Source organism: Herpailurus yagouaroundi, unplaced genomic scaffold (assembly GCF_014898765.1).
Source record: "Herpailurus yagouaroundi ecotype Mexico unplaced genomic scaffold, PumYag 181, whole genome shotgun sequence".
Taxonomy (NCBI): Eukaryota; Metazoa; Chordata; class Mammalia; order Carnivora; family Felidae; genus Herpailurus; species Herpailurus yagouaroundi.
The window spans coordinates 35,620,756-35,648,481 of record NW_024412412.1 but is presented as its reverse complement, the minus strand read 5'-3'; the positions used below and the strand labels follow the sequence as shown (position 1 = coordinate 35,648,481).

General features: G+C 57.9%; 2 protein-coding genes across 5 annotated transcripts; both read right to left on the bottom strand.

Moving 5' to 3' along the window:
- Nucleotides 1–760: 760 nt before the first annotated feature.
- On the bottom strand, nucleotides 761–18,520 carry HR (HR lysine demethylase and nuclear receptor corepressor). Of its 3 annotated transcripts, none has more exons than XM_040490329.1 (20): nucleotides 18,426–18,520; nucleotides 15,577–16,201; nucleotides 13,621–14,271; nucleotides 12,099–12,888; nucleotides 10,521–10,674; nucleotides 10,257–10,441; nucleotides 8,665–8,832; nucleotides 7,800–7,889; nucleotides 7,508–7,623; nucleotides 6,619–6,700; nucleotides 6,116–6,279; nucleotides 5,762–5,998; nucleotides 5,384–5,549; nucleotides 5,123–5,192; nucleotides 4,803–4,933; nucleotides 4,564–4,683; nucleotides 4,349–4,464; nucleotides 2,185–2,349; nucleotides 1,624–1,752; nucleotides 761–1,469 (listed from the first exon to the last, which is right to left on the bottom strand). In XM_040490329.1, the coding sequence occupies exons 3-20, from the start codon at nucleotides 14,230–14,232 to the stop codon at nucleotides 1,407–1,409; spliced, it is 3,558 nt and encodes a 1,185-aa protein (XP_040346263.1). In that variant the 5' UTR covers nucleotides 14,233–14,271; nucleotides 15,577–16,201; nucleotides 18,426–18,520; the 3' UTR covers nucleotides 761–1,406. The 3 variants fall into 3 exon arrangements, with proteins under 3 accessions (XP_040346263.1, XP_040346265.1, XP_040346264.1); XM_040490331.1 differs by having other exon boundaries at nucleotides 8,665–8,829; nucleotides 18,426–18,518; XM_040490330.1 differs by lacking the exon at nucleotides 18,426–18,520 and having other exon boundaries at nucleotides 15,577–16,210.
- Nucleotides 14,833–27,065, bottom strand: REEP4 (receptor accessory protein 4). Of its 2 annotated transcripts, none has more exons than XM_040490335.1 (8): nucleotides 26,536–27,065; nucleotides 25,689–25,761; nucleotides 25,229–25,305; nucleotides 25,014–25,134; nucleotides 24,473–24,586; nucleotides 23,932–24,067; nucleotides 23,723–23,771; nucleotides 14,833–14,944 (listed from the first exon to the last, which is right to left on the bottom strand). In XM_040490335.1, exons 1-8 carry the CDS (start codon nucleotides 26,565–26,567, stop codon nucleotides 14,848–14,850), a joined length of 699 nt encoding a protein of 232 aa, XP_040346269.1. In that variant the 5' UTR covers nucleotides 26,568–27,065; the 3' UTR covers nucleotides 14,833–14,847. The 2 variants fall into 2 exon arrangements, with proteins under 2 accessions (XP_040346269.1, XP_040346268.1); XM_040490334.1 differs by lacking the exon at nucleotides 14,833–14,944 and adding an exon at nucleotides 22,988–23,530 and having other exon boundaries at nucleotides 23,617–23,771; nucleotides 26,536–27,063.
- Between the last annotated feature and the right edge of the window lie 661 nt (nucleotides 27,066–27,726).

Below are 27,726 nucleotides of genomic sequence, written 5' to 3'. Positions count from 1 at the left end.
TTCAATCATGTATGAAACCCTTAGAGAAAATACAAAGAAATACACCAATAATGCTAACAGTGGTTGGGTCGGGGTGAGTGGAGATGAGCTTACAAGTGACTTTTTCCTATTTTCTAAATGTTCTGAAAGTATATTAAATTTATAATAAAAAATTTTATTTCATAAAAAACAAAAAAACCCACTCCCCGAACCACCGCAGGAACAATTAGGTATAACAAGAGCTGGAGTATGCTGGCGCTAAGATGTACAAGGGCAGCGGAGCGGGCTGAGCCACCCCGGAGGGCCCTGGGGGCGGGGAGGGGCCCGTCAACTGTCTCTCGGGCAGCAAGCCAGTCCCCGGGTAGCGGGCCTGGGGCCAGCCGCGGGCACTGAGGGCAGACGGCTAGGCAAGGGCTCTCCTGGGCCGCACTCCCAGTGCTCCAGGTCAGGGCAGACAGGAGAGCTGGGGTAGCCTGAAGTTTGCCCGCGGGTTGGGGCTCTAGATCTCTGCAGCCAGTGTGCAGAGGAAAGCTGCCATGCTGCTGCACCCCAGGGTGCCTTGCCCACCATCTGCTGTCAGGAGCATCCTCAGGGGCAGACCCCTGGAATGTTCCATCTGCTCCTCAGTGGGAAAAGGATCCAGGCCCCAGGAAGAAGAGTAGGCAGGGGTGTTTGAGGTCCTTGTCATCACCCCCACCCCTGCCCCACTCCACTTCCTTATCTCCCCACCCCTCCCCAGTCCATGTGGCTTGCAGGAGCAGGGCCAACCACTCCAGCAGCATTCACAGAACAACAGACTTTAATGGAAATCATGAAGGAGGGAGGTGAGAAGAGGGAGCAGGAACAGGGCATCACCCATATCATTCCCTCCAGCCAAGCCTGGGCAATGTTCTGATGCCACCCTCTCCCCACACCTCACTGTTCTCTGGCAAGAGGGCAGGATTTCAGTGGCCCCTTGTCCAGCATGCCTGCAGTGTGAAGGGCCACCCGGGAGCCCAGTGAAGATGCAGGTGGTGTAAGCAGAGCACGGGCACAGGTGGGACAGCAGGGGATGAGGCAGCAGAAGAAGGTGTTGCTTAAGCCAGAATGATTCCCGAGGTGCCCCAGGGAAGGGCTGTTTGCCTCCCGGGTTCAGGGGGCAAGGGTTGAAGGGAGTCATTCACCCCCAGTGTGGGCCTGGTACCATGGCAAGAGATGCAGGGACAGCAGGTGCCAGCCTGCGAAGGGCAGGTGTGAGCTTCAACGGCACTGTGGTTGCTGGCTGTAGGGCCTAGGTTGGAGCGGGGAACAGGGTGCCCTGTCTGTGCCCAGAGTGGTGCTTGAGGGATTGACCAAAAGTCCCCAATTATCCCAGCATCATTATCTGCTGAAGCTGTGTCTGGACTGAGTATTTGCCCCCCAACCTACCCCAGACACTGGGGATACCCCTATTTAGCCTCCTGTAATGTTCCCACAGCCACCTTCACTGCTTGGAACACAGCCCAGTCCATCTAGGAGAAAAAGAGAGGACAAGGTGTTTACAGTCACATTCCTGGGCTCTTCCCACTGAGGATGCCCTTCCTAGGCCCCGGCTGGCTGCTTGCTTGGCATAGAGTAGATCTGCTATGCCACCCCAACTGCCCTCCTGGCCAGTGTCACACTCACCTGGGCATAAAGCAGGCGGTGATCAGGGGGCAGGCTGGGTCCCTGGTGGCAGAGCTGAGCAGAGAGGGCAGAGGTCTCCGGGGACAGGAAGTGCTGAGTGACACTCACTGTGCTTACTAGGCCCTGTACCTGTGCCAGACAGGAGGTAGGCAGAGGGTCAGTGGAGACTCGGGCTCACACATCCTCCCCTTGCCCCTCTTGTCCCTGAGGTCTACTTCCCATAATGACCCCCACCCAGCTCTCAGAGAGCAGAAGCCCTGGATCCAGCACCAGGCACCTCAAAGGGCAAGGCCAAAACCAAGCCCAGGGGATGCCAGAGGTGGCACAGGCAGGGTGGGGAACCGAGGACAAGAAGCTCAGTTGGGCTAGATGACTTCAAGACCACTCAGCTTCTCCTCTTCCTTACAACAGGGCGTGACTTCCTGCCCTGCCTAGCTCTCAGGGCATCGGGAGGGTCAAAGACAGAGCAGGCCGAGGAACACTGTATCACTGTGGTGTCTGCTCTTGGCACTTCGCATAGTGTGAGCTCTCTGCAGAGCCCCTGGCTTGCTGGGGAAGCACCTGGTGGGGAGCCCCTGCAGGCACCAGCACAGCCTCTCCAGGGGCCTGCAGCAGGGTCCAGCAGCTCACGCCCCATTCCTCCCGTAGGCGCCGCCGCAGGCCTGCGTCCAGGTAGCAGCTGCCCGGGGTGCCAGGCTCCAGGTTGCCTGCTCCGGCCGGGCACACCTCAAAGAAGAGAAGGCAGAATGAGGAAGGTGGGGAAACAAGGACAGGGCTGCCGGACGGGGCACAGACTTCCCAAAGGTCAGGGTGCAAAGGCCAAGAGCTGAAGGTGTCAAGTCTTGCGGGGCAAGGAGGGGAGGTCATAGGAGTGGGAGAAGGGGCTGGGTGGTGAGAAGCTAGGGCTGCTCAGGTTGGCAGAACAGAGATGTGGCTGGAAACAGCTTAGAGGAAAGGTTTAAGGCTCTGAGGCTGGGAGTCTAAACCCCCACCTTTCGTGGGGCTAGATGCCTTCAGTAGCCTCTGTGTCCCTGGTCCTGGGCCCCTTTCTCTAAAACCCAGAAAGATATCCTGCATAATCCCAACTCATAAACTGTCTACATGAGGAGATCTTGACTTGGAGTCCTGTGAACGTCCTGAATTGTGTGCTAAGTTGTAGGTGACTAGATAGCTGTATATCCTTGAGATGAGATGATCTAAAGCATTTATCAGATTCTTCTAAGATCCTAGATGCAACAAAGGCCACACAGAAGTTCTGATGCCCAGTGGAAGTACAGCCTTGCCTGCTGGGCTGAGGCCTCTGGAGCAGGCATGGCTATGGGGAGGGGTGGCCTTCATCAGCCCAACCAGAGTGGGGAACTCTTTGGGCACACAGGGATTCACAGGGGACAGAGAAGTAGACGCCCAGGGAATAGCTGTAGGGGTAAATGCCAGCATCGTGCCCCAACTGGCTGCTGGACAAATCCACCCCTTCAGTAGGACCTCAGCAATTGTCCCTGGACTTAGGACTCAGGCTTCCAAGACTGGGCCATGGGGAAAGGGGAGGCTGGTGTGTTAGGCTGGAGCCTAGGTAGCCCCAGGCAGGTGCCCAGGCTCTTTTGCCCTCTGATTGCATCCTGGAGTTCGATCACTGTTTCCCAGGCCACCCAGTGAGAATATGCCCCTCAAACCTTCTCCATGAATCATCAGGTTTGGCCATATGAGACTGCCTAGAGGAACCACACCCAGACTAGATGAGGCTGTCTATGTATGAAGGTGTGCTTCTGTCTGCTCCCTCTGTGTGTTCTAGCATCTGTGTGTACATCTACAGATCTGTGTGTGTTTGTCGATGTGTCTGCAGATACACATGCCTGTGGGCAGGAGGGTGGTGGTGGACAGCAAGTTTAACACCTGCATGTCTGTGTATATGTATGTGTGTGCCTTAGCAGGGGTGACACTTGGTGGACGTCTTTTTCCCAGGACAATCAGAGTTCAGCTGGCCTTTGGAACTGCTGTGCCTGTCCTAACCTTAACACTAGACTTCCACTGCCTTCCACCCCCTGGAGCTTCCTGCCCCCTGCTCATCTTCTCCTTCCCTGCTCCTCATCCTGTCTAGTCTGTCCCTCTACCTACCATGCTGTCTCCCTCAGCCTTCAAGTGCTAGCACCCCAAAGAGCACCTCCTCATAAGGTGTAGACAATGGACAGGGGAGAAGCAGGAGGACATCTCAGATGGGCTTCCCTTTGCCCTCTGCCAGGCCCCCCCCCTCCACCCCCAGCCTATGCAGGGGATGCTGCCTGCCCCCAGGAGGAGCAGCGTAGTGACCTGAGGTGGGAATAGCCATAAGCTCAGGTCTCCACTCTACCACTTAGCCTCAGTTTCCTCATCTGCAAAATGGGAAAGCAGCAGTGCCTGCCACACAGGGTGGTTATGACGACTAACCGAGATAATGTACCCAAGGCTCTTACACAGTGCCTAGCCTGTGACGGCTCCTGCTTTCATTTCATCATGAGGTCCCTCCTCAGCCCCTGCTCTCTCTGCGTGCCCCAGCACACAACTCATAAGGTCCCAGTCTGCCTTCTCTGTACCTGTCTGTGGGAGTCAAGGCTGTCCAGCTCACCTAAGGGGCAGGGAGAGTGAGCACATGGGACACACACAACAGGGAGAGCTTCCTGGGCTGGGAACCCCGACTCCCAGGGAGCATGAGGGCAGCGCAGGGGAAGAGGGCTCCCAGCTCCTTCCTCACCATCTGGAGAAAGCGGCGGATGCGTTGGGCATCCTGTGCCCGGAACACGTGCCACACGGTGCTGACCTGGCTGCCTGGAGACCAGAGCCCCTCCCCGTCCAGGCCCGAGAGGAAGTCTGTGGAAGAAAAACAGCTCAGGAGGGCCCAGGGTAAGCAGAAACAGCACGCTGAAATCTGCAGATTGTCCCCACCCCTGCTTCTGGCCCAGGACCCACCTTTCTGTGCCCGGTGCCAGGTAGGCAGTGGGGCCTCAGCACGTACCAGGACACTGACCAGGTCAGCCACCTCCACACAGAGGTTCTTGGTTCCCAGGTGCCCACGGTGTGGGCTCACACCTGATGGAGGCAGAAAAGGGACAGCTGGGCACGGGCTCCAGGACTTTCGCACAGACACACATGGGCCCAGAGGTAACAGGAATGGGCTCAGGGGCTGGGCAGGGTGAAGTAGCACTCACCATACGCTGCCCACAGCTGGGGCTCCAGTGGACGCAGGGCAGGACCAGGTGGGAGGTAGGAAGCCAGGTTGAGTTTCCCATGGTGGGCACAGTACTCTGGGAGTGGCAGGCTGGCAGCCAGGTTCTCCATCCTGAAGAGGGCAGGGTCATACCCAGCAGGCTCAACCCAGGCACCCAGATCCCCTCAAAGCCCACCACTAGTGGGGTCACTCCCAGAGGCAAGCAGGGAACACTGAGGTGGGGGGTGAAGAAGGAGAAGTGACAGCAAGGGGCTGGGCAGAGCCTCGGCAGGTGGGGCCAGCCCTTGGTACTATACACACCTGCTGGTGTCCTCGTCCCCCAGAGCTCTGTGCAGCAGGAGGACGGAGCCCTCATCTGACTTTGGGCGAACTAGAGGAGGAGACATGCCATTTGCCGGGGGAGGAACCTCCTTGTCCAGAGGACCCCGGCCCCCTGGCAGCAAGACAGTCTAGTTTCTGCCCTGGGCTCTGCTTCCAGCTGCCCCCCAGGTTCACCATGGGACTTCGCTGCCCCCTGGCTCAGTCTCCCAACTCCCCATACCCCACATCAGGGACACTTACTTTCAGGCCTGGAGAATCCCTCCCAGAACGTTGCACTGTGGAGGCTTGTGGGCTGGGGAGGTCCAAGGGGGGTCAGTGCCTGCACTTGGCCTCCAAGTGCTCCAAGAGCTTCCGTCTCCCACAGGTTGCCTTGCAGTGTCCTCTGAATCCCTGACACCAACACGGGCTGTAGTGAGGAAAGGAAGAGGGACGCAGGGAGAATGGACAGGCACCCAACTTGGCCAGGCCAGAGCATGTTGTGAGGGACACCAGACCAGTGTGGGGACCAGCCCCGCTGCCCCTTCTGTGTGATGGACCAGGTCTGCCTGATGGTGACCCTGAGGCCCTGAGGGTGACCAAGGCCATGAGAATGGGGAGCTGGGAGGTGAGGAGCCTCACCTGGCCCTGCCTCCAGTGCTCCTGGAAGAGGTGGAAGCCTCGCTGAGGTCTGGGCTCCTGCAGCCACAGCAAAGCTCCGGGAGGAGGCAGCCGTGGCCGCACTGGCGAGAGGGGTAGGCCCAGGCCTTTGCGCAGGCCTGGCCCAGCCCGCAGCCCCGGCCCCAGGGCTTTCTCCTGGATCTTCCGTTCTACCACCTGTGCGATGATGCTGTCCAGGATGTTGGTGATGCGGTCGTCCTGTGTGAAGGGAGGGATGGAGGAGCAGAACAGCTCAGGACCTGCCTTACCCCACAGGGAGGGCCAGCCCAGCCTCTGTCCCCGGGCCCCCAGGCCTCCCTCTGTGCCCTCGCTCACGCTGGGCAGGGCAGGAGTGACTGGGGCAAAGGCCATGTGTATCCTCTCGTGCCCCAGGCAGAGTTTGACAGCAGTGGAAGCCAGCAGTTCACAGAGAGAGGGACAAGGCAGGGGCCCTCGGCTGGCACGGTCCTCTGCTGGGGTCTCCGTGGAGTCGGGGGTCTCTGGCAGGGAGGAAAATGGTGAGAGGCTTCCCCTTCCCTTCGAGGCTCCACAGCCCATAGGGTCTGCCCTCATCTCTTGGCCAAGTCTGTCTCCCGCTGCCTCTCCAAAGGAGGGGCTCACAGTGGGGTTCTGACTGGACAGGGGTGGGGAGACTTGTCCTAGATTGTATTTAGATTTATTTCATCTGGAATGACTTGAGAAGAGTGAGGAAGATTATTGGGGGCAGGGCGGGGGGGAGGGGTGCGCTGGCTAAAGCAATTCCCATCTGTTCTGGGGATGCCAGCCCTGGCCCAGCCTCCCCATGCACAGTGTGAGCGAGGGCCAGGGGGGCTGCTCACCTTCCTTGATGTCCTTGGTCCTTTCAGTATCCCCGTTGCAAGAAGATTGTGGAATTGGGGGAGTTTTCTCTGTCGGCTCCTTCTGTTAAACCCATCCACCAACCCCCCCAATCCAACCAGAGATTTAAAAATGGCAAACACAGCTCAGTCCAACCCAACCCACAAGTATTAACAACAGACTCTTATAAATCCTAAAACTGTGTTTACAAGGAGCAAAATATTATGTGATATAACATTAGGTGGGAAACAGTTGCTTACGGAATGCCACACACAGTCTGATCTAAGATACACAAAAACAGACTGAATAAATATACAGGCAAGTGCCTGGAAAGAAATATGTCACAATGATAATGGCGGCATTATAGGGCTACTGTTGTTTTCTTCCTATTACTTGCTTGTAGTTTTCACCATGGGTATGTAACACTGTCAGGCACACGAAATGCATTCAATAAGCCATTTCTTGAATGAATGATTTTTATAATAAAAGCATGAACTTTATAAAAAGTTTGTAAAATGCATACTGAGTGCCTGCTATGTGTTAAGTGCAAGGCACACAGGGAAGGTGGGTCCAAACTCCACCTTCAGGAGTCCATGCCGGCTGAGTAGAGAGACAGGACCCGCCAGCAAACGCTAAGCTGTAACACACACAAGGTGGATAGGAGCTCTGGGCAGGAGCGAGGGAGGTGGGACAGATGCTAGAGCTCAATCCATGGATCCCAATCCCCAGAGGAAGGTGAGAAGTAGCTTGATTTTACCCAGCTTCCATATCCTTCAGTCCCATCAAAAGATACGGGCCAAACCCTGCCAAGGTCAGTAACTTCCAAACACACTGCCCAATCCTGGGGCCAACCAGCTAGTGCTGGCACCTGTCCCATGCCCTGCTTCTTACCTGCTGGTCCCCATCCCCAGCGGCCCACACCCGGGCATCAGCTTGGCAGGGGCAGTGCCCCCGGATGTCAAACTTGACCCAAACCTGGTGCATGGCGGTGCTCAATTCTGCCAGAGCTGTGAGTGGGGAAGGGAGATAGAGTTTGATGGTGAGTGTGGACAGGAGGCTGTCCCTGTGCTGCTTGGCCTCACCGAGCAAGAGGGCATGGGATTAGGCTGAGGCACATCCACACAGAAAGCTGCTCTCCCCAGGACCCGCCCTCTGCACACCCCATTTCTCCAAGATGGCTTACCTTGGCTGGAGATGAACTGGGTGAGCATCAGGGAACTGGCACTGTGCCCAGCCTCTTGAGGACACTCCTCTGTGGACTGCTCCTGAGAGCCTGTGGGTAGGAAGAGAGAAGGTGCAGGTCAGGAAACCAAAGTAACCACAGCTTAAAGACAGGGAAGAAGGACAAGGGCATGATATCTAAATCAAGGGGCTTGACAATCCATAAAACATGGGCTTTCTAGGAAACTTGGGTTCAAGAGTGACATAGGATCCTTTGCTTGCAGAATGCAGAGCCTTTAAAATGATGATATGCATTGCCAGACTCCAAGATGATCACATAGAATACGGTGTTCTGAAACATTTCTGACCCTGCACCTCCTTTTGGCTATCTCTATTGGAACACTGGGAAATTTTAAGTCCTCAGGTGACTGAGTGGAGCCAAGGGAGAAAAAGCTGAGAACCATGAAAAGAGTAAGACTTGGGATTAGAAGACGTGAGTCTGCATCCTGGACCTAACACTTACTAGCTGTGTGACCTTGAACAAGTCACTTAACCTCTCTGAGTTTTTCTTATCTGGAAAATTGAGGCAATAATACCCACCTCACAATGTTGTAAGGTTTAAAAAGATGCAAGCTGAGCAAAGTGGGAGGCATAGAGTAGGCACTCGACTTCTCTTAAGGGTGGGCAAGGACACAGGCGTGGCCCTCTGATCTGGGGAGAGGGAAAAGTCTGCTCTAAGGGGCATTGAGCCATGGTGGCTGAGGCTGGGGCTGGGGAGGGAGGCTTTCTTGGGGAGAGGCAGCCAAGAAATGGCCACACACCTTAGAGCAGCCCTTGGAGGCCCCCGTCTCTGCCCTCCCACCCTCAGCCCCCAGCTCCTTTCCTACCTGCTTTGTCCCTGGCCCTCTTAGCACCTGCCATGCGACCACAGGCCACACACAGCCGGTGGCTGCAGTGGGGGCATTTCCAGTGGGTGTTGAAGAGTCCACGATGGCAGCTGCTGCAGCAGAGTGGAATGCTTGGGTTGTCCTCTGTCCTGGTTGGCCCCTGGCCTGCTTACCACGGGAGAGAACAGGGTCAGAGGAGGCTCAAGCCATAGGTCCCTTTTGAGGACCTCCAGGCAGGGATGGAGAAGAGCAGGAGCAGCTTCCACTGTGGGGCCACCCTGGAAGGGAGACAGGCCCCTTGCAGACACCCCCACCTACTCGACAGCCTCTGTAAAGAAACTCCCCACAGCACGTCTCCAGAAAACCCTCCCAGGGAGAGTGCAGGCCTCACCTCCCCAATTCCTGCCCCAAGGATTTCCCCATCAGTCCTGAATTACCAATCCACACCATTTCCAACACATTCCTTCACCCACCTCCCTCCCTCCGGAGGTGGCGTTCCTGCAGGAGACTCTGTACACCAGAAGAGGAAACCTTAGGCGGCCACTCCTTCCCTCGCCTGGGGTTTCTGACTAAGCCCTTCGCAGTAGGTGGAAGGACGCCAGTGAGCACACGCTCATTTACTCATGCAACAGACACCTTGTCCTGTGTGGGGCTGAGCGCTGGGGACTCAGAGCTGGTCAGGGCTCAGAGATGCCCTCCTAGCGCTCACATTCCAAGAGGGGAGATGGGCCCATAGACGGGGCAATGACCACGGCACCACGGGGTGAGCGCTGGAGTAGGAGAAAGGGATAGAAAGATGAGGGTAGGGATGGTGGGGGCAGCTTCACAAAATGCGCCCCTAGAGTGATGAGTAAGTGTTCATTCATCACGGAGAAAGGGAGGAGAAGGCCATTCCAGACAGAAGGAACAGAAAGTGCCAAGGCCTGAGGGGCTGGGCAAGCCAGGGTGAGCCGAGGAGGACAGGCTGCTGGCTGATGTGGAGTGCTGGGAATCCAGGCTGAGGGAGTGGCAGGCTAGATGGGCTGAGGAAAGGGGGAGGGAGCTGAACTTTCTGGGATAGGAGGGAGCCGGCTTGTGACCTTGCTGCAGGTGTGTGCACACATTTTCAAATGCACATGCAGTGTTGTGAGAGGGAGCAGGAGGGAGAGCCTGAAGCCAGGGGGACCCACGGAATGTCTGGCTCCCCACTGGTGTCTTCACATCAGCCCAGACCCTACTAGCTTTCTTAGGGCCCATTAGCCTCGAAACGCAGGGAGGGCCCTCACCTTCCAGAGTTCGTACATATACCTGGCTCTCAGTCTTGTTCCCCCAACAAACCCAGAAGCTCTTAGGCAGCTGGACTGGACCGGGTTTCACACCCTCCCAACATCCCTCACCCAGGCCAGAAACTTCAGAACTCATGTTAACTAGAAGCCTAAGCCAAGAATAAGGGCAAAGCAGTGCAGGAGCTCTCCTTGAGCCGTTATCAGGACAGACAGCGTTAAGGGGAGGAAGGGGCCCACATTCTGCAGACCTCCTGCTCCTTGTAAAAGCACAGTGACCGCAGGATCCAGCCCTTTCGGGCTCCTGGCTGCCCCACGGGTCCTGCTCACCTTCCCGCTGCGCCCAGGCCAGGGCTTCACGCTCCCTCCGCAGCAGACGGCATAGTCGATCCCCCAAACCACTTAGCAGATGCTTGGCAAGGCCCTTGCTGAGCTGGGCCTCAGGGCCAGACCCTCCTCCCTCAGAGCTGACTGCTAAGTCTTCCTCCTGATGCTGTTCCCCTTCCGGAGGCAATCTGAAGACAGGGCACAGGAAGGTAAGGAGGGAGCCCCCACTGGGAAGATGCTGGGGGCACACCGGGGCAACAGGCTCACCTCAGCACTTGCCGGGAGTGGCAGGCCGGCCCTCCCACCTCTCCAGCTGCATGGGTACAGCTTTGGCACTGAGCCACGCATGCCAGAGGAGCCGAACAAGGTGTATCCTGAAGCCCTGGGTCCTGGAGGCTGCTGGCCCTACCATCTTGGGGTCCTGAGGAGACAATGAAGCTGGTCAGGGACTTGCTGGGCTTATGTGAACCCTGGGCCGTGCCTTAGCACTCAGCCCACCCACATACAGAGCCAGCCTAGCCCCTAGGCCCTAGTCTACTAAGCCTGATTTGGAGCTAGTGAAAGTGAACCAGGCAGCCAGAAACTTCACAAAAAAAGGCTGGGCAGGGAGTCTGAGAATGACACGGGCAGATGGCTGAGAGGAGGGGTGTGCTGTGCTGGGCCCAAGGTTGGAGCAGGTGGGATGATTATCCTGCCCCAAGTTCAAGATCCAGTCAGTGTAGACTTTGTTATATCTTTTTTTTTTTTTTTTTTAAAGTAAGCTCTGCCTTTAAAGTAAGCCTCAGTGTGGGGCTTGAACTCACAACCCTGAGATCAAGAGCCACGTGCTTTACCGACTGAGCCAGCCAGGCGTCCCTCAGTCAGTGTAGACTTTTGGATTGCTGCGCCGTGGGCTTAGCAATACCTCTGGCGTCGTGTCAGCCTGAGGAGACAATCCCGGCATGGGACGGAGGGCGCCGGAAGGTGAGAAGGCCTGAGGGTTTCAACATAGGCCACAGGTGCAGTAACCCAAGAAGGGAGAGGGGGCCAACTGCTTCCCAACCCAGGCAGAGGCCTGCGAGAGTGTGGACAGACCCACGCCAGGTGCAGGGGTGCTTAGGCAAGGCCATTGAGAGTTGGGATCCAGGTCCGGCGGTCCTGGAGGCCAAGACTGAGGTGATGGGCCATCATTGCCGGCTCCCTCCATGAAGAGCACAGCATGACAGAGGGGTTCAGGATGTGCCCAAAGTCCTAATACTGACAGAGTCCAAATTGAGTTTCCATGATCCCATTGCCCAAGGGAGTAGTTGTTTATTCCTGGGGCAGGACAAGGGGTCCTTCAGGAGGGATAATCTGCCAGACAGGGTTAAGTGGCACAAGTAAGCACAAAGACAAATGTTTAGCAGGGCGCCTGGGTGGCTCAGTCGGTTAAGCCTCCAACTTAAGCTCAGGCCATGATCTTGATATCATTTCATCTTTGCAGCAGTCTTTATGAGGTAGATGCCGTCTTTATCCCCACTTTATAGATGAACAAACTCAGGCCCAGAGAGGTGCAATAACTAGCCCAAGGTCACATAGCACCAGTCAGCAAAGTCAGGACCCAGGCACTCTGACTCCAGAGCCCATGCTCTGAACCATGTTGTTATATTGCCATCATAGCTTGGGAGGAGGCAGATGGGAAGAAGAAGCCACTTTCTAGAAGGCTCTGGCCTGTAGATGCTAATGAACTCCGAGGGAACTATCACATTTCGGTGGGAAACCAGACAACTTGTGCGATCCACTCATAAACACCTCTAATGACCCCACTTCCCCACAAAGCCCCAGTCCCAGCTGCCCCCTCCCAAGCAGGGCCCCGTGCACACTTACCTCTGTGGTCATCATGCTGTTCTGCCTCCACTTTGTTCCCAAAGGATGAGTTGAGGATCTCCTGCCAATCTCTGGCCCCCTGCCCCGCACTGCCTGGGAAAGGGTTGGGTGGGCGCTTGGCAGCTGGGCTGCCACCTGCCCCCTGGACCTCAGGGCTGCTTGCCCTCTTGAGGGCCTGCAGGTGGGCAGATGGGTTCTCCTCATCGCCAGGGCAGCCACCTGGACACCTGAACTGCTCTGAGTGTCGTGTGAGCCATGTCTTCTTCAGCTTGGTATGATGGCTGGGTGGGCAGGCCCTGGGACCAGAGGTCTTGTTTGCTTCCTCGTTGGATTCGCTGGGCCCAATGGTGCCCCCCTCCAGGCGCTCCTGGCACTTCCCACAAGGGCCAAGATCTCTATCTCTAGCAGGTGGGTGAGATGAACAACAGCCCACCTGCGTGGTAGGAGGCCCAGGAGAGGGGCACCTCAGCGTGGCTGATGGCCCCAGCTGGCACCCAAGGCTCCCACCCCCTGGTACAGCCCAGACGTTGCCAAGAGTATGAACCAGGCCTGGGGGACAAGTGGGCCAGGGGTTCCGGGGAACAGCATCTGGATGTCCCAGGAGAAATGGGCAAAGATTCTGATGTCTGCTGACTCCTGCCTCTCCATCTCTCTGATGGAATGAAGGACGTTCCACTTCCCCAGTTCTCTGGAGACGCCCACCAGGGGCTAAGCCCAGCAACCCAGGTTCCACAGTTGCCAATGGCTCCTTTGCCAGCCTGAGAACACTTGGATCCTTGTGGTAAAAGCCCTAAAGAGAGGAGAAGGGATGGAGCTAGTGCTGACTTTGATCCCCAGTGCTTCAAAGGACGAGCAGAACCGACAACCAGCAGGTGTGCGCCTGTGTGGCCTCAAGGGTTGTGAAAACACTGAAGAACTCAAGCCTGGTTTATAGGCACTGCTCCCTAAGTGCCTCCCCACTGCCCTGGCCACCCCAGATCCTTCCCCCAGGATTTCTAAGACCTCCGCACAAATCCAGCAACTAAAAGGTTAGTGCTTGCCACCCCCAAAGGGCCTCCAGAATCTATTGAGATTGTTTGATGACCAGTACCATACTGGTCTTAAAATATTTTAAATCTTATTCCTAGGCATGTGGGTGGGTTGCCTGGGGCAGGGGGAGGTGCCGTAGACACAGGCCATGGGGCACCCTCATGTCCCACTCCCAGACAGACAGCCTCGTCTGCCCCACAACCCCAGGATGAGACCACACATTCTGAGATCCCAGTTCCCAGGGATTTGTTCTGGGTGGACAATGGGTGAGTCAACCCTGAAATGGCCCAAAGGCAAGGAAGGCTTTGTGAGATGGAATTGCTCAGAAGAAGAATTGCTTGGGGTTGACTCTGAGCTGACTACTTGGGTGCTGTCTTATCTTGTCATCAGAATGGAAGAGCAGAGTTGTGTGGCCCTGGCAGGGCTGCTCAGGGATCACTGAGCTACCTGGTGTGGTCTGAGCCTCAGGTACCTTCTCTGCTCCATCACTCACCTTGCTGCCTAAGCCAAAGGCAGAGGGCACTTTGGGCTGTCCCCCTGAGTACACCCAGGGGTGTGGGGCCAGGGGCCAGTCACATGGACGCTCTGGGGGCAGGCTGGACACTAGGTAGGGTGGCAAGCAGGTGGGCATCCAGAAGGGAGCTTGCTCCAGGATCTTGGTCTCCAGCAGGAAGGGGCAGTGCAAGGGCCGGAAGGCCACAGGGTCACTCTTGGGATGGCCACCATTATGCTCAGGAATCAGGGGGCCATAGCGGGGTGGGCACGCGGAGCCACAGAGTGCCAGTGGGTGGTTTAGCATTGCCTCCTTCCAGCGCAGACCCTCTTTGCTGCCCAGCCAGCTGGCCTTCCTCTCCCCATTGCGGGGGTCTTCTCCCTCCACCAGTGGGAGCGTGTCCTTGGGGCTCTGGGGAAAGCCAGGGGGACGCCAAGAGTCTGGGGTGCTTAGGACACCCCTCCAGAAGGGGGCAGACTCTCCCAGGCACAGTGCCCCACGACGCAGGCCATCTCGAGGCAGGGTATCCGACTCCTGTCCCACAATGCCATTCTCAGGGGTTATCTTCTCCCAGGCTGGGGCGTCCTTCAGGAAGCTGGGCGTACTCTCCATTACTCTCCTGCCCTCATGGGGCTTTCCAAGAGGGGATCCCTGGAGCATAACCAACAAAGCATGAGTTTCTCAGGCACATGCCCCAAGCACCCTACCACCTGCTACAGAGCAGGCACCGCCCTGGCAGCACCAAGGCAGCTCAAACCAGTAAGGCAAGTGCCAACCCACAGCTAGACTCCACACTGCCTGCCCACATGCGACTCGAAGGACCTGCCTGGGTGGGATGCTCAAGTGTGGGGAGGTCATCCCTTTGCCCAAATACCTGGGACTTGACAACCCACCTGGGCCAGAGCCCCTCAGCAAAGACTGCCATTTCTAGGATAACATGTCCTTGCATTGCTGAGCCTGGACCCTGGTCACAAGCCATTGGGAAGGGCAAGGGGGAAGAACCCAAAAGATGAGCTCGGTGGGAGGTGCTGCACAAGGGGACAAGAAGGCTAGATCCTGGCCCTGACTCAGCACCTGCTGCATGACCTTGGGCAAGTCATATCACTCCTCTGGACGTCATTGTGCCCTTGTGCAAAATAGGGCTTGGAAATTGGGAGTCTCAGAGGCTTCTTCCCACATTGCAGTCTGTGGATCTGGGGGTACTGCTTGCCTACCCACCCCTCAGCCCTACTCAAGCTTATAGGGGTGGGAAGTGAAGGCAGGGAAGGCCAGAGTCACTGGGGAAGCTGCCAGGCAGGGCTGCTGGCTGGTATCTTTCCCTACACTTGGGCAGCCCCTAGTGTGTCTCTTCCCAGCTCTGTACAGTTTCTTGGCTTCTGAAGCAGAGTCCCCGGGCAACTGCTGGGGGCTGGGATCTTCACCACTGCCCCCAAGGGAAGGAGTGAGCCAGCACTGAAGAGGGGGATTAAGAGGACTCAGCTGGGATGGGTCAAGCCGCTCCAGTCCAGCAGGCAGTGCCAGGGCCGCTGGCGGCCGCTGGTAACTGCAGCCTGGCAGGGGGAGGGAAGGAGGCGGGGAAAGCGGGCTGGGCCCCAGAGAGAGGCAAAGGAGGGAAAATTGAACGTGCATGCAAAGGACCAGGATGACAGGTGGCACCAGAGCCGCAGCGCTCTCCCAGCACGGCCCCCTCTGCCGGCTGGATGAAGCCCCAGGAGAAAGGTGAGGGAGCCCAGAGAGCCTTGGCATGAGGTCGCTCGGGTTTTCTGGGGCCACCATTCCGTCGCAGTCCAGCCCTGTCTGGCATCCTAACTTTTAGATCTGTGGCCCAGCCCGGAGAAGCACACTGGAAAAGCACAGGGAACTCACTCGCTGCGTGCAGCCCAAGCTTGCCTCAGAAATGCCCCGCTACGAGTATCCCCTGAAGGCCCGCCCCTGGCGCCCCCTCTCGGCCCTTACCTGGGCTTCGCAGGCCGGGCGCGGCGCGGGCGGCGGCGGCGGTCGTCGTGGCCGGCGCCGGGCGCCCGCTCCCCATGGGCCGGCTCCGGGGCCTCCCGGCCGGCGAGCGAGGACGCGTTCTCCCGCTCTCTGCTCAGCGCGCTCGCGTTCTCTTTCCCCCGGGGCGGCGGGGGCGCTCTAGGGCCGCAGGTTAGAGGGGTCGGATTCCGGGATTTGCAGGATGCGGCACACGGCGCGGATTGGCCGCACCAGCTTCTGGGCCGAGGCCGTGGGTTGCGCCATGGGACGCCGAGACTCCGTGCTGCGCCGCGGGGAGGGCCGGGCCGGGGCTAGGGAGCGGGTGCCCCCGGAGGGAGAGTGGGAGCCGGGCCGGGGGGAACGTGCGCCCCGGGTCGGAAACGGCCGAGTCGGGGGAAAGGCCGAAGGGCCGGGGGAGGGGGTCGTGCCTGGAAGGGGGGCCCGATCCCGGGTCCCAGGAGAGAGGCACCAGAGAGGGCGCAGCACGGCGCAGCGCGGCTAATGGAGGGAGAGCGCGGCGGACAGCGCAGCAAGACCTCTCATCGCCATCGCCAGACGCGCAACTGAGAGTGGGGAAGCTGCTCCGCCGGTTTCCTCCTCCAGCACCCTGCGGGAAACAGGAGCCCGTGATTCGGCGGCCCCGCCTGGGCCTGCCCCCTCCCGGGCCCTGGGGGCTTCCGCCAACGCCCCGGCGATGCCACCGGCTGCGCACGGGGAGAATGAGCCCTTTGTTCCCCCCTCCCCCCCGCGGCACCCGGGCGCCTGCCGAGAGAGGCTCCCCCGGGGCAGGGTGCCAGCTTCCCAGCCGCCCCACCCTCCCGTGGGCCCGGCCCCGGAGCCTGGCAGGCGGGCAGCACCCCCACTATAGGTGCCAAGCCCGGGAACTGGAGCAAAGGGCGGGAGGGGCCGGACCAAGCCATGGTGGGGCGGGGTGCCCCCCGGGGTGCTAGGGCGGGGCGGCTGGGAGGGGGCAGTGCCAGAGCTGGCAGGGGCAGTCGGGTTCTCACGGGTCAGTGATGGGCCTGACCCACGCCAGCCGACCCTGTGCCTGCTGGACCACTTGCTTGTGGTCCTTCAGCTCTGGCACATGGGTACACCCCCCGTGGCCCAGGTCTGCCCTACCTCATCCTCACCTGGCCAAGCTGCTCTTCACCATTCTTGACTAAAGCCCCCTTCCAAGTCCCAGTAGCAGGCCCCGTGTCCAGCCTTAGCAGTTCCGGGAGACCTAGGCTCTGGTCTGTCCCTGCTCTATGGGCCTAGGTTTCACCAAGTGTCCAGAGAGGAGGTGGGACCACATGAGCCCCCACACCTGCTCCAGCCTGGTGTTCTGGGGGTCTGCCCTATCCCAGTTCCTAGTGCTTCCAGGCCCAGCACTGGAGAGCAGCCCATGGGAGTGGCTCCTGGGAGGGAGCAGAGAGGAGGAGAGGAAATGGGAAAGCAGGGCACCCTCCACCCGAGGAAGCATCCCGGCTCCTCTGCGGGGGTGGTTCCAGAGCACAGACACAAACAGACAGATTCAAACACACACAGACAGATTCAGACACACATAGAAACCCACACGCCCAACGGGCGCTTCCCTTCCCCTCAGGCCCCCCCACCTCTCACCCCACGGCTCCCCTGCCACCCTATGGAAGCCGTCCTTGGCCTGCCTTCACCCGGCCTAGGACAGAGGCAGCACCACCCCACCCACCCCCATCCCAAACAAGGGATGAGCTCTCAGATGCCTCTAGCCTGGTTCGAAGTCACACTAACATCCCTGGAGAGGGGAGCCATGAAGAGCTGGGAGCAAGCCTTCCTCCCAAGAGACAAAGGCAGGAATCCTTTTCCCAGATGGGGAGAAGAGGAGGGGGCCTAAGAAGAGGAGTCCTGAAGGGGCACTGGGCAGGACTTGGGTCATGTTGGCATAGATTCACTCAGCCCCTCCACCTCCCCCCAGAGGCCGCTTCTGTGGCAGGGCAGGCTGGTAGGGGTTGTTTACATGACTAAGTTATTAACACTCCCTTCCTCCCCCAGCTCCCCTGAGGGGTGGCCTGGACCTGAGTGTGCCCAGAAATATGATCATGGAGGGTCTAATGCAGACTGCGATGCCAAGATCCCAAGCCCCAGACCCTCCCCCAGGCTGGCTCCACGGTGCAGATGGGGGGCTGGGGTGTGCCTGTGGTCCCCCATCTGTGTCCTCTGGCAGCCAAAGCTGGTTGGAGAGTCTAGGGGGGAGAAGTCTGGGCCCTTCAGCTTAGGGCCTAGAAGAGGCTGGGAAGGGCAGGGTGGGACTCTGGGTTGTCCTGGGTGCTGAGGGCCTGTCACTGTCATTCCAAAGGAGATGGGGACTGTCCCAGGGGAGTATGACAGACAACTCCCCCCACCTCACCCCCCAGTTGCCTTGTCTGCCTTGTTAGGTCACAGTCTCTGGACTAGAACAGGACTCTCAGAATAGGTTCCTGAAATGCCGAGGGGGTTATAGGGAGGTGCGGGGAGAAGGCCCTTTCCACCCTCACCCAGCTCCCCATCTTGCTTCACAGCCCATGCCACCGGCCCACAGAGCCCTTATAGCTGGCTATTCTGTGCCTGAGGACGGAGAAGATCTAAGGAGACACACAAAAGACACAAACACAGAAGGAAAGCCACACACGCGGGGACACAATGCTGAATTCGTGGACAAAGGCAAGCTGACCAGCACCCCCAGATGCGTACTGGCCCACCCCAGGCTCACATAGAGCCCTCAAGAGCACACACACACATACACACACACACTCTGATACACACATTCATGCTGACAAGCACAGCAGCACTCACGAGCCAGCTGCCCTCACGCTGTCCCCAGAGCCCCTTACCTGGGCAAGCACAGTGCCCCTCGGGTGGAACAGCCCCCTGCCCAGGGGAGGGCAGCAGGCGGGGGCGGGGGAAGGAGCCCCGGAGAGTCAGGCCAAGCTGCCACTAATCCGGGCGGGGAGAGGGGGGGGCACCCACGTCAGAGCGGGGACTGCCGGGTGGAGGGCATCTGAGGACATCCCCTCCCACACACGCGGCCGTCTGGGCACCTAGCCCTACTTCCCCAGCCCCTCCATCCTTCAGACAGCTGAGGCTGGCCTCCCCCCACTCTGCCCCCCACCCTTGTGGCAAAGCCTGGACCGGGGGGCATGGGGGAGGGGGAATACCGGGGAGAATTCCCCCAGGACCTGGGATGAGGGGGAGAGAGGAAGGGAAGTGTGGAAATGCTTTTGGAGCCAGGAGGAAGCTCTACAGTAGATGCCCCCTCCCCTCATGCCCACCCACCCACATCCCTGACCTAATTCCTCTTCTCAGCCCACACCTCCCCAGTGCCCCATCCTCCCTCCCCCACCCTCCCCTCCCGGCATCTAACCACCCTAGTAGAGAAAGCTACCTCATTCTGCCCCAGGCTCAAGACCTTCTGCCTAGCAACCAGGCTCTGGCCCCCAGGGTTTCCTGAGCAGCAGGCATCATCCTCCTGCCAGCGTTTCTGCCCCCTATCCAGCCATTATCCCTGATGTTTATCAGGGACATGGGGCGAGAGCCTGGGTGCTCTTGTCAACCCCCTTATGGGTGGGGCAGTGCCAGCCCAGACTCCCCAACTCAGCTTGGGCCAGGGCCGTGTTGAAACAAGAGGTTAACTACCTGCAGCCCAAGAGTGGCGGTAAGACTACAGCAGGGGGCCAAGTGCACCTGGAGGCCAGAGGCCGGAAGGGGGACCAGGACATGAAAGGGCCACAGGCTGAGAGGGGCTGAAGAGGCAGGGAGAGGGGGGAGCCGTCTAAGGTCCAAAAGAAGGTGGGGCAGTGCAGAGGCAGGAAAGAGGAGGCCAGGAATTCACGCACCTGGCAACTGGAAGGCAAGGGAGGAGACCCTCGAGCAGGCAAGGTGGACTGAGAAGCCAGAGAGTAAGCACTGGGCACAAACCGAGTGGGACTAGTACCGGGGCCAAGCAGAGGTATATTCTTGCAAGGGGGCTGGCCTAGGTTGTCTCATCTCCCTACTGGGTGCCCAGCATGGAGCCCAGCACATCTGTGCCCTAAGTCAATTGCAGCAGAAGTCCAGCCTTGGTCCTACCTGGGCATACTAGTGGATAATAGGAGGTTGAGGGCTATGGGCAGGCCAGAGTTAGGGGGCCCTAGGGCCAGGCCCCCCATGCAGAGGGAAGCAGTGTCGAAGAAGGCAGACGTCTCAGTGATTGTCAGAGGGACAGGGCAGGCTCTGAGAGAAGCCCAGCCCACACCCAAGGCTCTAGTCTCAGGATCACGTGTATGCTTGGCCAGAAATGCCCCAGAACTTGGAATTCTCCTTACTACCCCTTCCCCTCTGGCCTCAGGATGTCTTGGAACCCGTATAACTGCAGCAGCAGCGATTTGGCAAATGTGTGTGTTGTAGAGACCCTGGCATTTTCAAGGTTCTGTGATGGGCACAAAGAGGTTCAGTGCACAAAGATGAAAGCACAGGCCATCCTTGCCCTCAAGGAGCTTATACTCACCTAGTGCCTTTGTTCTTTTACCAGCAAACATTCACTGGGGCCTCTTACATGTCAGGCCCTGTGCTGGGCACTGTGGGGTGACTGTTGGAGTCGGCATATTAACAAATGAGTATGAGGTGCTCTTAGTCCCACCCTGGGGAAGTGGGGGGAAGCTTCACGGAGGAAGTGATGCTGGAGCTCACAAGTCAGAGAATAAGTGGGCCTTCACTGAGCCACACACATACGACAACATTTCACTTTGGCTAAACCACCACTTATTCCAGGCTGGATACAAAAGTGAATAAGTTGCAAGTCTGTTCTTTATGAAGCCACAATGAATTGGGGGAGAAAATAGGATGTGCTCAAGGCAAAAACAGAGAGGTTCGTGTAAGAATAGCTATGGTGTGGTCTGGATGACCAATCAACTCTAAGGAGGCAGGGGGGCGTGCTCACAGAGGGCTTCCTGGGATAGGTGGTGTCTGAGTGAGGTTCACAGGGCACATAGGAGGAGGACAGAGAGTTGAGTAGAGGTGGAAGATCATGTCAGGGGGAACGGCATGGAGGTATGAGGCAGTCCGGTTGGATGAGGTGGGGATTACAAAGCAAATCAGGTTTAAGGGAGGCCAGCTGGGGACTGGCACACCCACGCAGCCCACTGTGAGCCCAAGATTGGTGAGCCAGCCAGAGATCAGGAACTTTAGTAGCTTGAAGAGGAGTTGGCAAGTCAGGGAAGGCTTCTGGGAGAAAGCAGGTCTCAAAGGAAGGCTATGGGGGGCCAGGAAAGAAAGACTGTTCAGAGGGCAGGAGAGTCATACAGCTGGAGCAAAGGCCTGGAGGCTGATGTGGATGCACAGATGAACTTGAGCGCTCTGGAGTCAGAAAAGGCAGGAGCTGCAGAGCAGCCAGGCTAGCAAAGAGGCTGGCGGGGAGGGAGGTGGAGATCTTGGGCCTGAGAAAGTGTCACCATTTCAGCCTAGGGGCCCAAAAGACCCTGCTCCCCACTCAAAGCGCATTCTAGGAATGAGGGCAGGTGAAGCTCCAGCTCCCATGAAAGCTCCCTCAACACCCTTTAACTTCAGGCCTTCCCCTTCCTCTGAGTTTTTGTGTCATTTGCCCGTTCATCACACATTCCTGTTTGCTTCCCCCAGTTCGGGAGTGTGGATCCTGCCATTCCACGTCTACCGCAGCAACTTCTGGGCAAGCTTGCCTCAGGAAACAGGGACACCACCCACAGGTAGCCACGACTGGGGACAAGTTGCTTCACTTCTCCAAGTCTCTGTTTTTTCATCTGTGAAATGGGTCTAACCCCTCCCTTCAGGCTCGTCAGGAGGATTCAAGGAGATCATCCCTATAAAATGCCCAGCACAAGGACAGGCACACAACTACACACACAACTGCACACACAACTGCATGTTTGCTACACACTTACCTCCTTCTTCTTGCCTCATTTACTTTAGTCCTGCACAGTGGTTAAGTGCACTGACTCTGGAGCCAGACTGCCTGGTTCAAAGCCTAATTCTGCCACTTATTAGCTGTGTAACCTCAGGCAAATCACTTGCCCTCTCAGTGCCTTGTTTTCCTATTTGTAAAATGGATGTCATAATAATAGTACCTACCTCAGGAGATTGTCATGAAGATCAAGTGAATGTGTTAGGGGCTTAGAGCAGCACCTGCTGGGGAGTCACATTCTAGGTGCTAGCCATTCCTAGACTGCATTCTGAGTATTTGGAAACACGCCTGGTACCTGATAGATGCTCAACAGACTTTCTGAATGAAGAAATGAAGAAATGAGGCAACACCATGATGCAAGGGAATGCCTACATAGGAAGTCATTGAACACCAATACGTGAGGAGCTAAACCACCCCGACCGATTAAGTGCCTTCCCCAAATAAAACCCGGATAATCCCCACACCAAGAGTTAATCCACACTCCTCAGGTCACTCCGGGTTACCACACCATTTCCCTTCTTCCCACCCGCCTCTTTGCTTAATCAAAAGTGGGAAGGAAGAACAGGCATGGGGTGGGCAAGGGAAGCAGCCCTGGGACACTGCACTGAGACCAGCACCCAGGAGCAGGAGCAGGAGAGGGCAAAGGCAGCACTGACTGCCCCAGGGATTAGAGGAGGGGATGGAGTAGAGCGAGCTCTGGCAAAAAGCCTGGGTCTCAGGACAGGGGAGACTCCGTGAAGGGGGCAGACAGGACCAATGACCACAAACAACAGGAAGGAACAGCAGAAAGAGCCATTGGAGGCCAGGCCAGCATTCTGCATCGTCTCTCCAGCCAGCCAGCCAGCCAGCCAGCCAGCCAGCCAGCCAGCCAGCGGCCAGGCCCCTGTAGGGCAGGGCTCTGGCCAGCCTCCCAACCCCGCCCTCCTTGACCTGGAAGCTAGGGGCAGCCCAGACCTTGGCAACTGCTGCCCTCTCACGGCCACTCCAAAGAGGTGCAATGCTCTCTGCATTATCCTGGGTGTTTACAGGAACTCAATGTCCCCAGAGCTGCCTAGAGACCACCTCAGGCCCATGGAGGAAGTTGGCCTCCCCAGGCCTTGTCTGTTTACAGCTCCAGCTAGTCCCCATGGGATTATTGTGCTGCCCAAGCTCCCTCCACACCTCTGTTCCCACTGGCTTCTACTTCCCATCAAGATCTAACCCCATCTCCTGATTGCAGTCTTCTTAGACTCTGACCCCTCTTAGGGCTGTTCACCTACTCCCTCTGTCCCCCATCTATGTTCTCAGAGGTCTCCAAGAATTTCCTGTGACAGTACTTGACCCATTACAACTATATGTCAATGGCTACCTCCCCCATTAGACTGGGCCCCTCTGGCAGTCTGTCTGTCCCTTGAGCCCCCATCCTAGGCCTGGACTGGCCTGTAGAAGCCTGTTTAATAATATGTGCTATGAGGACCAGGAGTACAAACCAGGACAAACAGACCACTTTTATGTATTTATTTACCAAAATTTGCATAAACCTGACCTCATTCACCAACATAAAACGTACAACCAGGACACACACGGACGGACAGACACACACACACACACACACACACACACAGGCCTTAGAGGAAACTGTCAAGTACTTTGAAGGACAGGAAGGAATGAACACAGCTGGGTGGACTTTTGGTTTCATTTGCAGAGGTTTGAGAAGGGCACTGGTCCCACACACTGGGAAGGTAGAAGGATGAGAAAGACAATAAATAGAATCCTGGGCCCAGCCTGCTTTGGTACATTACAGGTATAGTCCTGTGCATGGCCTGGGCAGCACCCAGCCCTTAGCCAGCAGCAGGAGCCGAGGGGGCAGAGCCTGAGCAGCTGGTGCAGGTAGGTCAGACCTGCAGCCAGAGGTCCCCTCCAAACAGTACCCGGTGCTCCACAAGGCAAGAGGTAAGACTGAGCCAGGCTCTGAAGACCCTAGCTGTTCATGTCTGAGGAAATGGTCTTTTTCCTTGTCCGAACCTTCAGTGAGCGTGAGGTGCCCTGCGGGGAGAGGGCAGGCACAACCTGAGAGGTGTAGGCTAAGTACCTGGACAGCCCACCTCCCTTGCACCTTCCTTGCCACTGACCTCCCGCATGGGTGGCTTCCTCTTGACCACACGCAGGCTCTGGCTGCGGCTCAGAGGCTTCTCTCGGGGCCGGGCAGGTGGCTGGGAGACTGCCTCTGTATCTGACCAACACTCATCCTCAGTGTCGCTGTCCTGCAGGCCCCCTGTCCTATACCCTGTATAGAGGAGAGGGAGGCCAGGGAGGCAAAGCTGGGCATTTCCATAGTCTGAAGGCCCAGGGCCAAGACAGACCTTCTTCTAACCCTTAGGGAAGCCACAGTTTGCATGGAAGAGGCATTCCTTCCGGAACAGCTCTGGATCTCTCTGTCCACTTACCGATGGGCGGCCTGCGGCGAGGTACCTGGTCCTCCAGGTAGAGGGGATCCTGGTAGGCAGGGGCAGGGGCATCAGGGATGGAGCGCAGGTCCTGCATGGAGAAGCTCCGCAGCCTTCCGGCCAGTGCACCCTGACTCTGCAAGTGATGGGGAATCACTGTATCACCTGGAGGAATGGGGCAGGGGATCCTAGTAGGAAGGGGTCTGAGTCGGGGCAGCTACTCAGGAAAATCAAGGGCTGACTGGTGGGTAATCATTGGGGCATAGGCCTCAGAACTAAAAGCAACCCAGTGACCTTCTAGCCCCATGCCTTTGTGGCACCAACAGGAAACAGGCCCAGAGAGCAGGAGCAACCACTCAGTCACTGTCCCAGCCAAGGAAGTCAACTTCCCGCTCCACGCTCCTGCCAACACCCCACTGTCACCTCTCATTCTGTTCCCTGGCATGGTCAGCTGCTCTCTCTCAGCATCCTGATAGAGAGCTGGACTCGCCCAAAAGGCACGAGGTTGGGAGGACTGCTGAAGGGCTGGGGCCCAAGGTACCTTGGTGGCAGCCTGTACAGCAGCCGAAGCAGCAATGTTGAGGCCCCGTTTCCCAAAGCTGAGCATCGTCTCATAGCTGCGCTCCTTGGCCTGCACGATGCAGGTGTCAATCTCCTGTAGGGGTCGGGAAGGGGAGAGAGCTCAGGTGGACACCTGAAGACTGAAGTCACTCCTCCTCTGCAGCCCCAGAGAAGCCAGTGCGTGCCATGCCTCCCTGCCCACCCCTGCCTACAGCGCACTAGCAACCACACCAAGAGCAGACATTCCCATGCTTCAGTGAATGACCACGCTCAGCCTCCTCCCACCATCCCCAACACAACTTCCAGCTGGTGTTTCACACCTTCAAATGCTCATTCACCTGTGCCCCCATTTGATTATCACAGAAGAGGAAGAAGGCTAGGTTCTATCAAGGTCCCACAGCTGAAGGGCAGCAGGAGTCAGATTAGAACCCAGGTTTCACCCAGCGTCCTGAACCCCGAGTCCAAGGCTCTTTCCTTCACACCCACCCCTATGTTTCCCTCCCTGGCTCCCCCCGAGGTACCTTCTCATGACGGGATAAGGATGGGTGGACAAACTTTCGGTAAAGCAGGCTGGCCCCTTTGGTGTAAGGCGAGAGCAGCCATAGCACAAAGGCCATCTTGATCTCATAGTAGAAAGGGAACCTGTCAGAGCACAGTGGGAGTAAGGTCAGCCAGGGAGCTGGGCCAAGAGTGGGCCATCATCTCCCCACAGCCCACAGACCCCCTGCATGCATACCAGGAAATAAAGATGTCTGTGAAGGTTTCCACTGCCATGAACAGTGCAAAGACTATCCAGTACATCATCCACCGCACCTGGGGGTGGGGGTGGGGGTGTCAGAGGCCAACAGCTGAGCCTGCAGAGCCAACTCCCCTGTCCCAGGCTGACCCAGAGATTCCAGAGAGCCTGTCCTACTGCATTCTCCTGGCACCTGGCTGGCCCTAGAAAGGTGCCTCTGAGAAACTGCCACTCATTCCTGTACCCACCCCCAAGAAGCTTCACCCACAAGATTCTGCACAGGCACCCCCATAGCCTGCCCTCCAACCACACCCACTCTACACGCACCTGCTTATGCTCCTGGAGGAAGGGGAGGCCAGGTCAGACCGTCCCCACCTTGCCAAGGCCTACCATACCCCCCAAGGTTGACTGTCATCCCATCCAACCTGAACCAAGCTCTCCTGCCCACAGGCACACTCACATATTCACGTATGTTCTTGGTCTTCACAGCCTTGTAGGAAGCATAAGCTGGGTACAGCATCCCAAACACCAGCCTAGAAAACAGAGGGGGAGTATGAGGGGCATCATGCCGTCCCCCCACCCCCCCACACCAGGTGGCCACTTCCCTGAAAGATGTGAAGTAGCAAGGGCCTACCCTGTTCTTCTTGCTTGGCTTGCACAACCTGTGCCTGAGTCAGTGCCCTGGAGGCCACCTCCCCACCCTGCTGTTTACAAACAGTCCAAGCCTGCCCAAGCCTGCACCAGTGGCCTATGGGTGCATTATTGAGCGGGAGCACACACGGCAGGTAGGTGGGAAGCAGGCTTCTGAGCTGGTGAGAGGGCCAGGCTGTCCCCTCCCATGGACACGCAATCAGGGCCACCAGACCTGGCACTGCCAGGCTGCAGACAGGGATCTTGGAGCCAGGTGCTGGAGTACTGAAAGGTAGGACAGAGTGGGGAGGCTGAGGCCAGGGTGGTGAGTCATGTGACTGCTCAGACAGGAAGCAGGCACCTGAAATCTCCGCCCACAACGTGCCACAACACCTTGTTTGCCAAGGGGCTGCAGGCTGGTGTGAGGTCCTCTGTCCCACACTCCTGTCTGCAGTGTATGTGACTGCGGGGGGCGGGGGAGAGGGCGGTCGCCATGAGCCAAGAAGGCTTTGGGGGTAGAGTACAAGCACGGGTGCCCGATGCCACGCGGTAGGCCCGAAGGTCCGTTAACCCTTGCGGGCACTAAAAGCCCCTTTCCCACCAGATGTTCCCATCTTCCACCTCAAGGGCGGCCTGGCACCTGGAGGTAGAGGGGGTATGAAAGCGGCCATACTCACACTACCAGGCGACAGATCATCCAGGACACCATCCCGCAGCCTCAGGACGAAGGGAGAACCCCTACAAGATGCCTAGAGGGACGCTCACGCAGGGCTGGGATGGGGTAATCAGCGGAAGGGCGAGAACCAGAGGGGCGCTCCGGCTGCCCCTTGGCAGAGGCGGGGCCGGCCGCCCCCTAAATCTGCAGTGCGGGGAGCCTGAAGAATGGGGAGACCCGTGGGCTCAGGCGAGGAGGCCGGGGCTCGGAGAAACCGACTAGGGAGCCGGTAAGGGCGGGCGCGCTCTGCCGCCTCGCCGCGCTGCCGGGCAGTTACGGCTCCCACCCGCACTTCCTGCTGCGGAGAACCAGCTGTTCGACTCTCCCCGCGGCGCTGCTGCGTCCCAGGCAGCGGGTTGCGGTCAAGGCCTTCGTTCGTTCGGGTCCCCGAGGTCTCAGAGCGCTGGGCCACCGGCTCCGGCCTCGGGGCGGAGTTTGCAACTCACTTGAAAGTTGCACGGAACTGGGTTCTGCCCAACCCCAGGTCGCCGGCGCTCGGCGCAGGCGCACTGCGGCCCCGGAGAGGGCGGGACGAGGTCAGGGAGGCCAGGGGCCTGCCCCTTAAAGGGGCGATGCACCTCCTACTTGTGGATGGGGTCCATAGGTTGAGTAGCAGCCCTGATTGCAAAGATTAGAGGGTGGGAAACAGCGACAAAAAGGTGGGGAGGAGGAAAAGAAGGAAATTTGGATTCCAGAGTTTTCTCAGAAAACCGGCTTCCTCCTTTTGCCTTGTCTTTCCTTTCTGTAAAATGAGAAAGGGCATGGGATGGATGCAGGACCCCGCTTCCAGGTTCACGCACACTTGGAAGGAGGCTAGGCCTGGACAAATCCAGGTCTTGCACCACTGGGCCAGGAGATGCGTGAGTGCCTCAAAGACGCTGAGTTGACCTAGAGCGAAAGCGGGAGGAAGTAGGGAGAGGGGATCTGAGGGGCTCAACATCCCCATGAGATTCACCCTGAAGAGTGGGCTTCAGGAGTTGACGTCTCTCAGAGTTACCTCTCCAGAGCCCACATATCTGGGTGGGCTGACCATGATGATTTGAGAGATTCTCCGCAGAGCCCTGAGCACCCACACTCCCCATGCCTTCTTCACCAGAAATTTGAAATTCCACCTATTCCTGGGAGTCAAGAACACAAATATCCCTAAGAGCTT

Excerpts from the sequence above, each read along its gene's own strand:
- HR (XM_040490329.1), bottom strand. The coding sequence starts at position 14,232 with ATGGAGAGTACGCCCAGCTTCCTGAAGGACGCCCCAGCCTGGGAGAAG. Across the intron at positions 8,833-10,256 it reads GGCCTGGGCGCAGCGGGAAG|CAGGCCAGGGGCCAACCAGG; the intron begins GTGAGCAGGACC and ends TCCCGTGGTAAG. Across the intron at positions 5,550-5,761 it reads AGCACTGGAGGCAGGGCCAG|CCCGTGTTGGTGTCAGGGAT; the intron begins GTGAGGCTCCTC and ends TCCTCACTACAG.
- REEP4 (XM_040490334.1), bottom strand. The coding sequence starts at position 26,567 with ATGGTGTCCTGGATGATCTGTCGCCTGGTAGT. Across the intron at positions 25,762-26,535 it reads ATGATCTGTCGCCTGGTAGT|GCTGGTGTTTGGGATGCTGT; the intron begins GTGAGTATGGCC and ends TCTGTTTTCTAG. Across the intron at positions 24,068-24,472 it reads CTGTACAGGCTGCCACCAAG|AGTCAGGGTGCACTGGCCGG; the intron begins GTACCTTGGGCC and ends CATCACTTGCAG.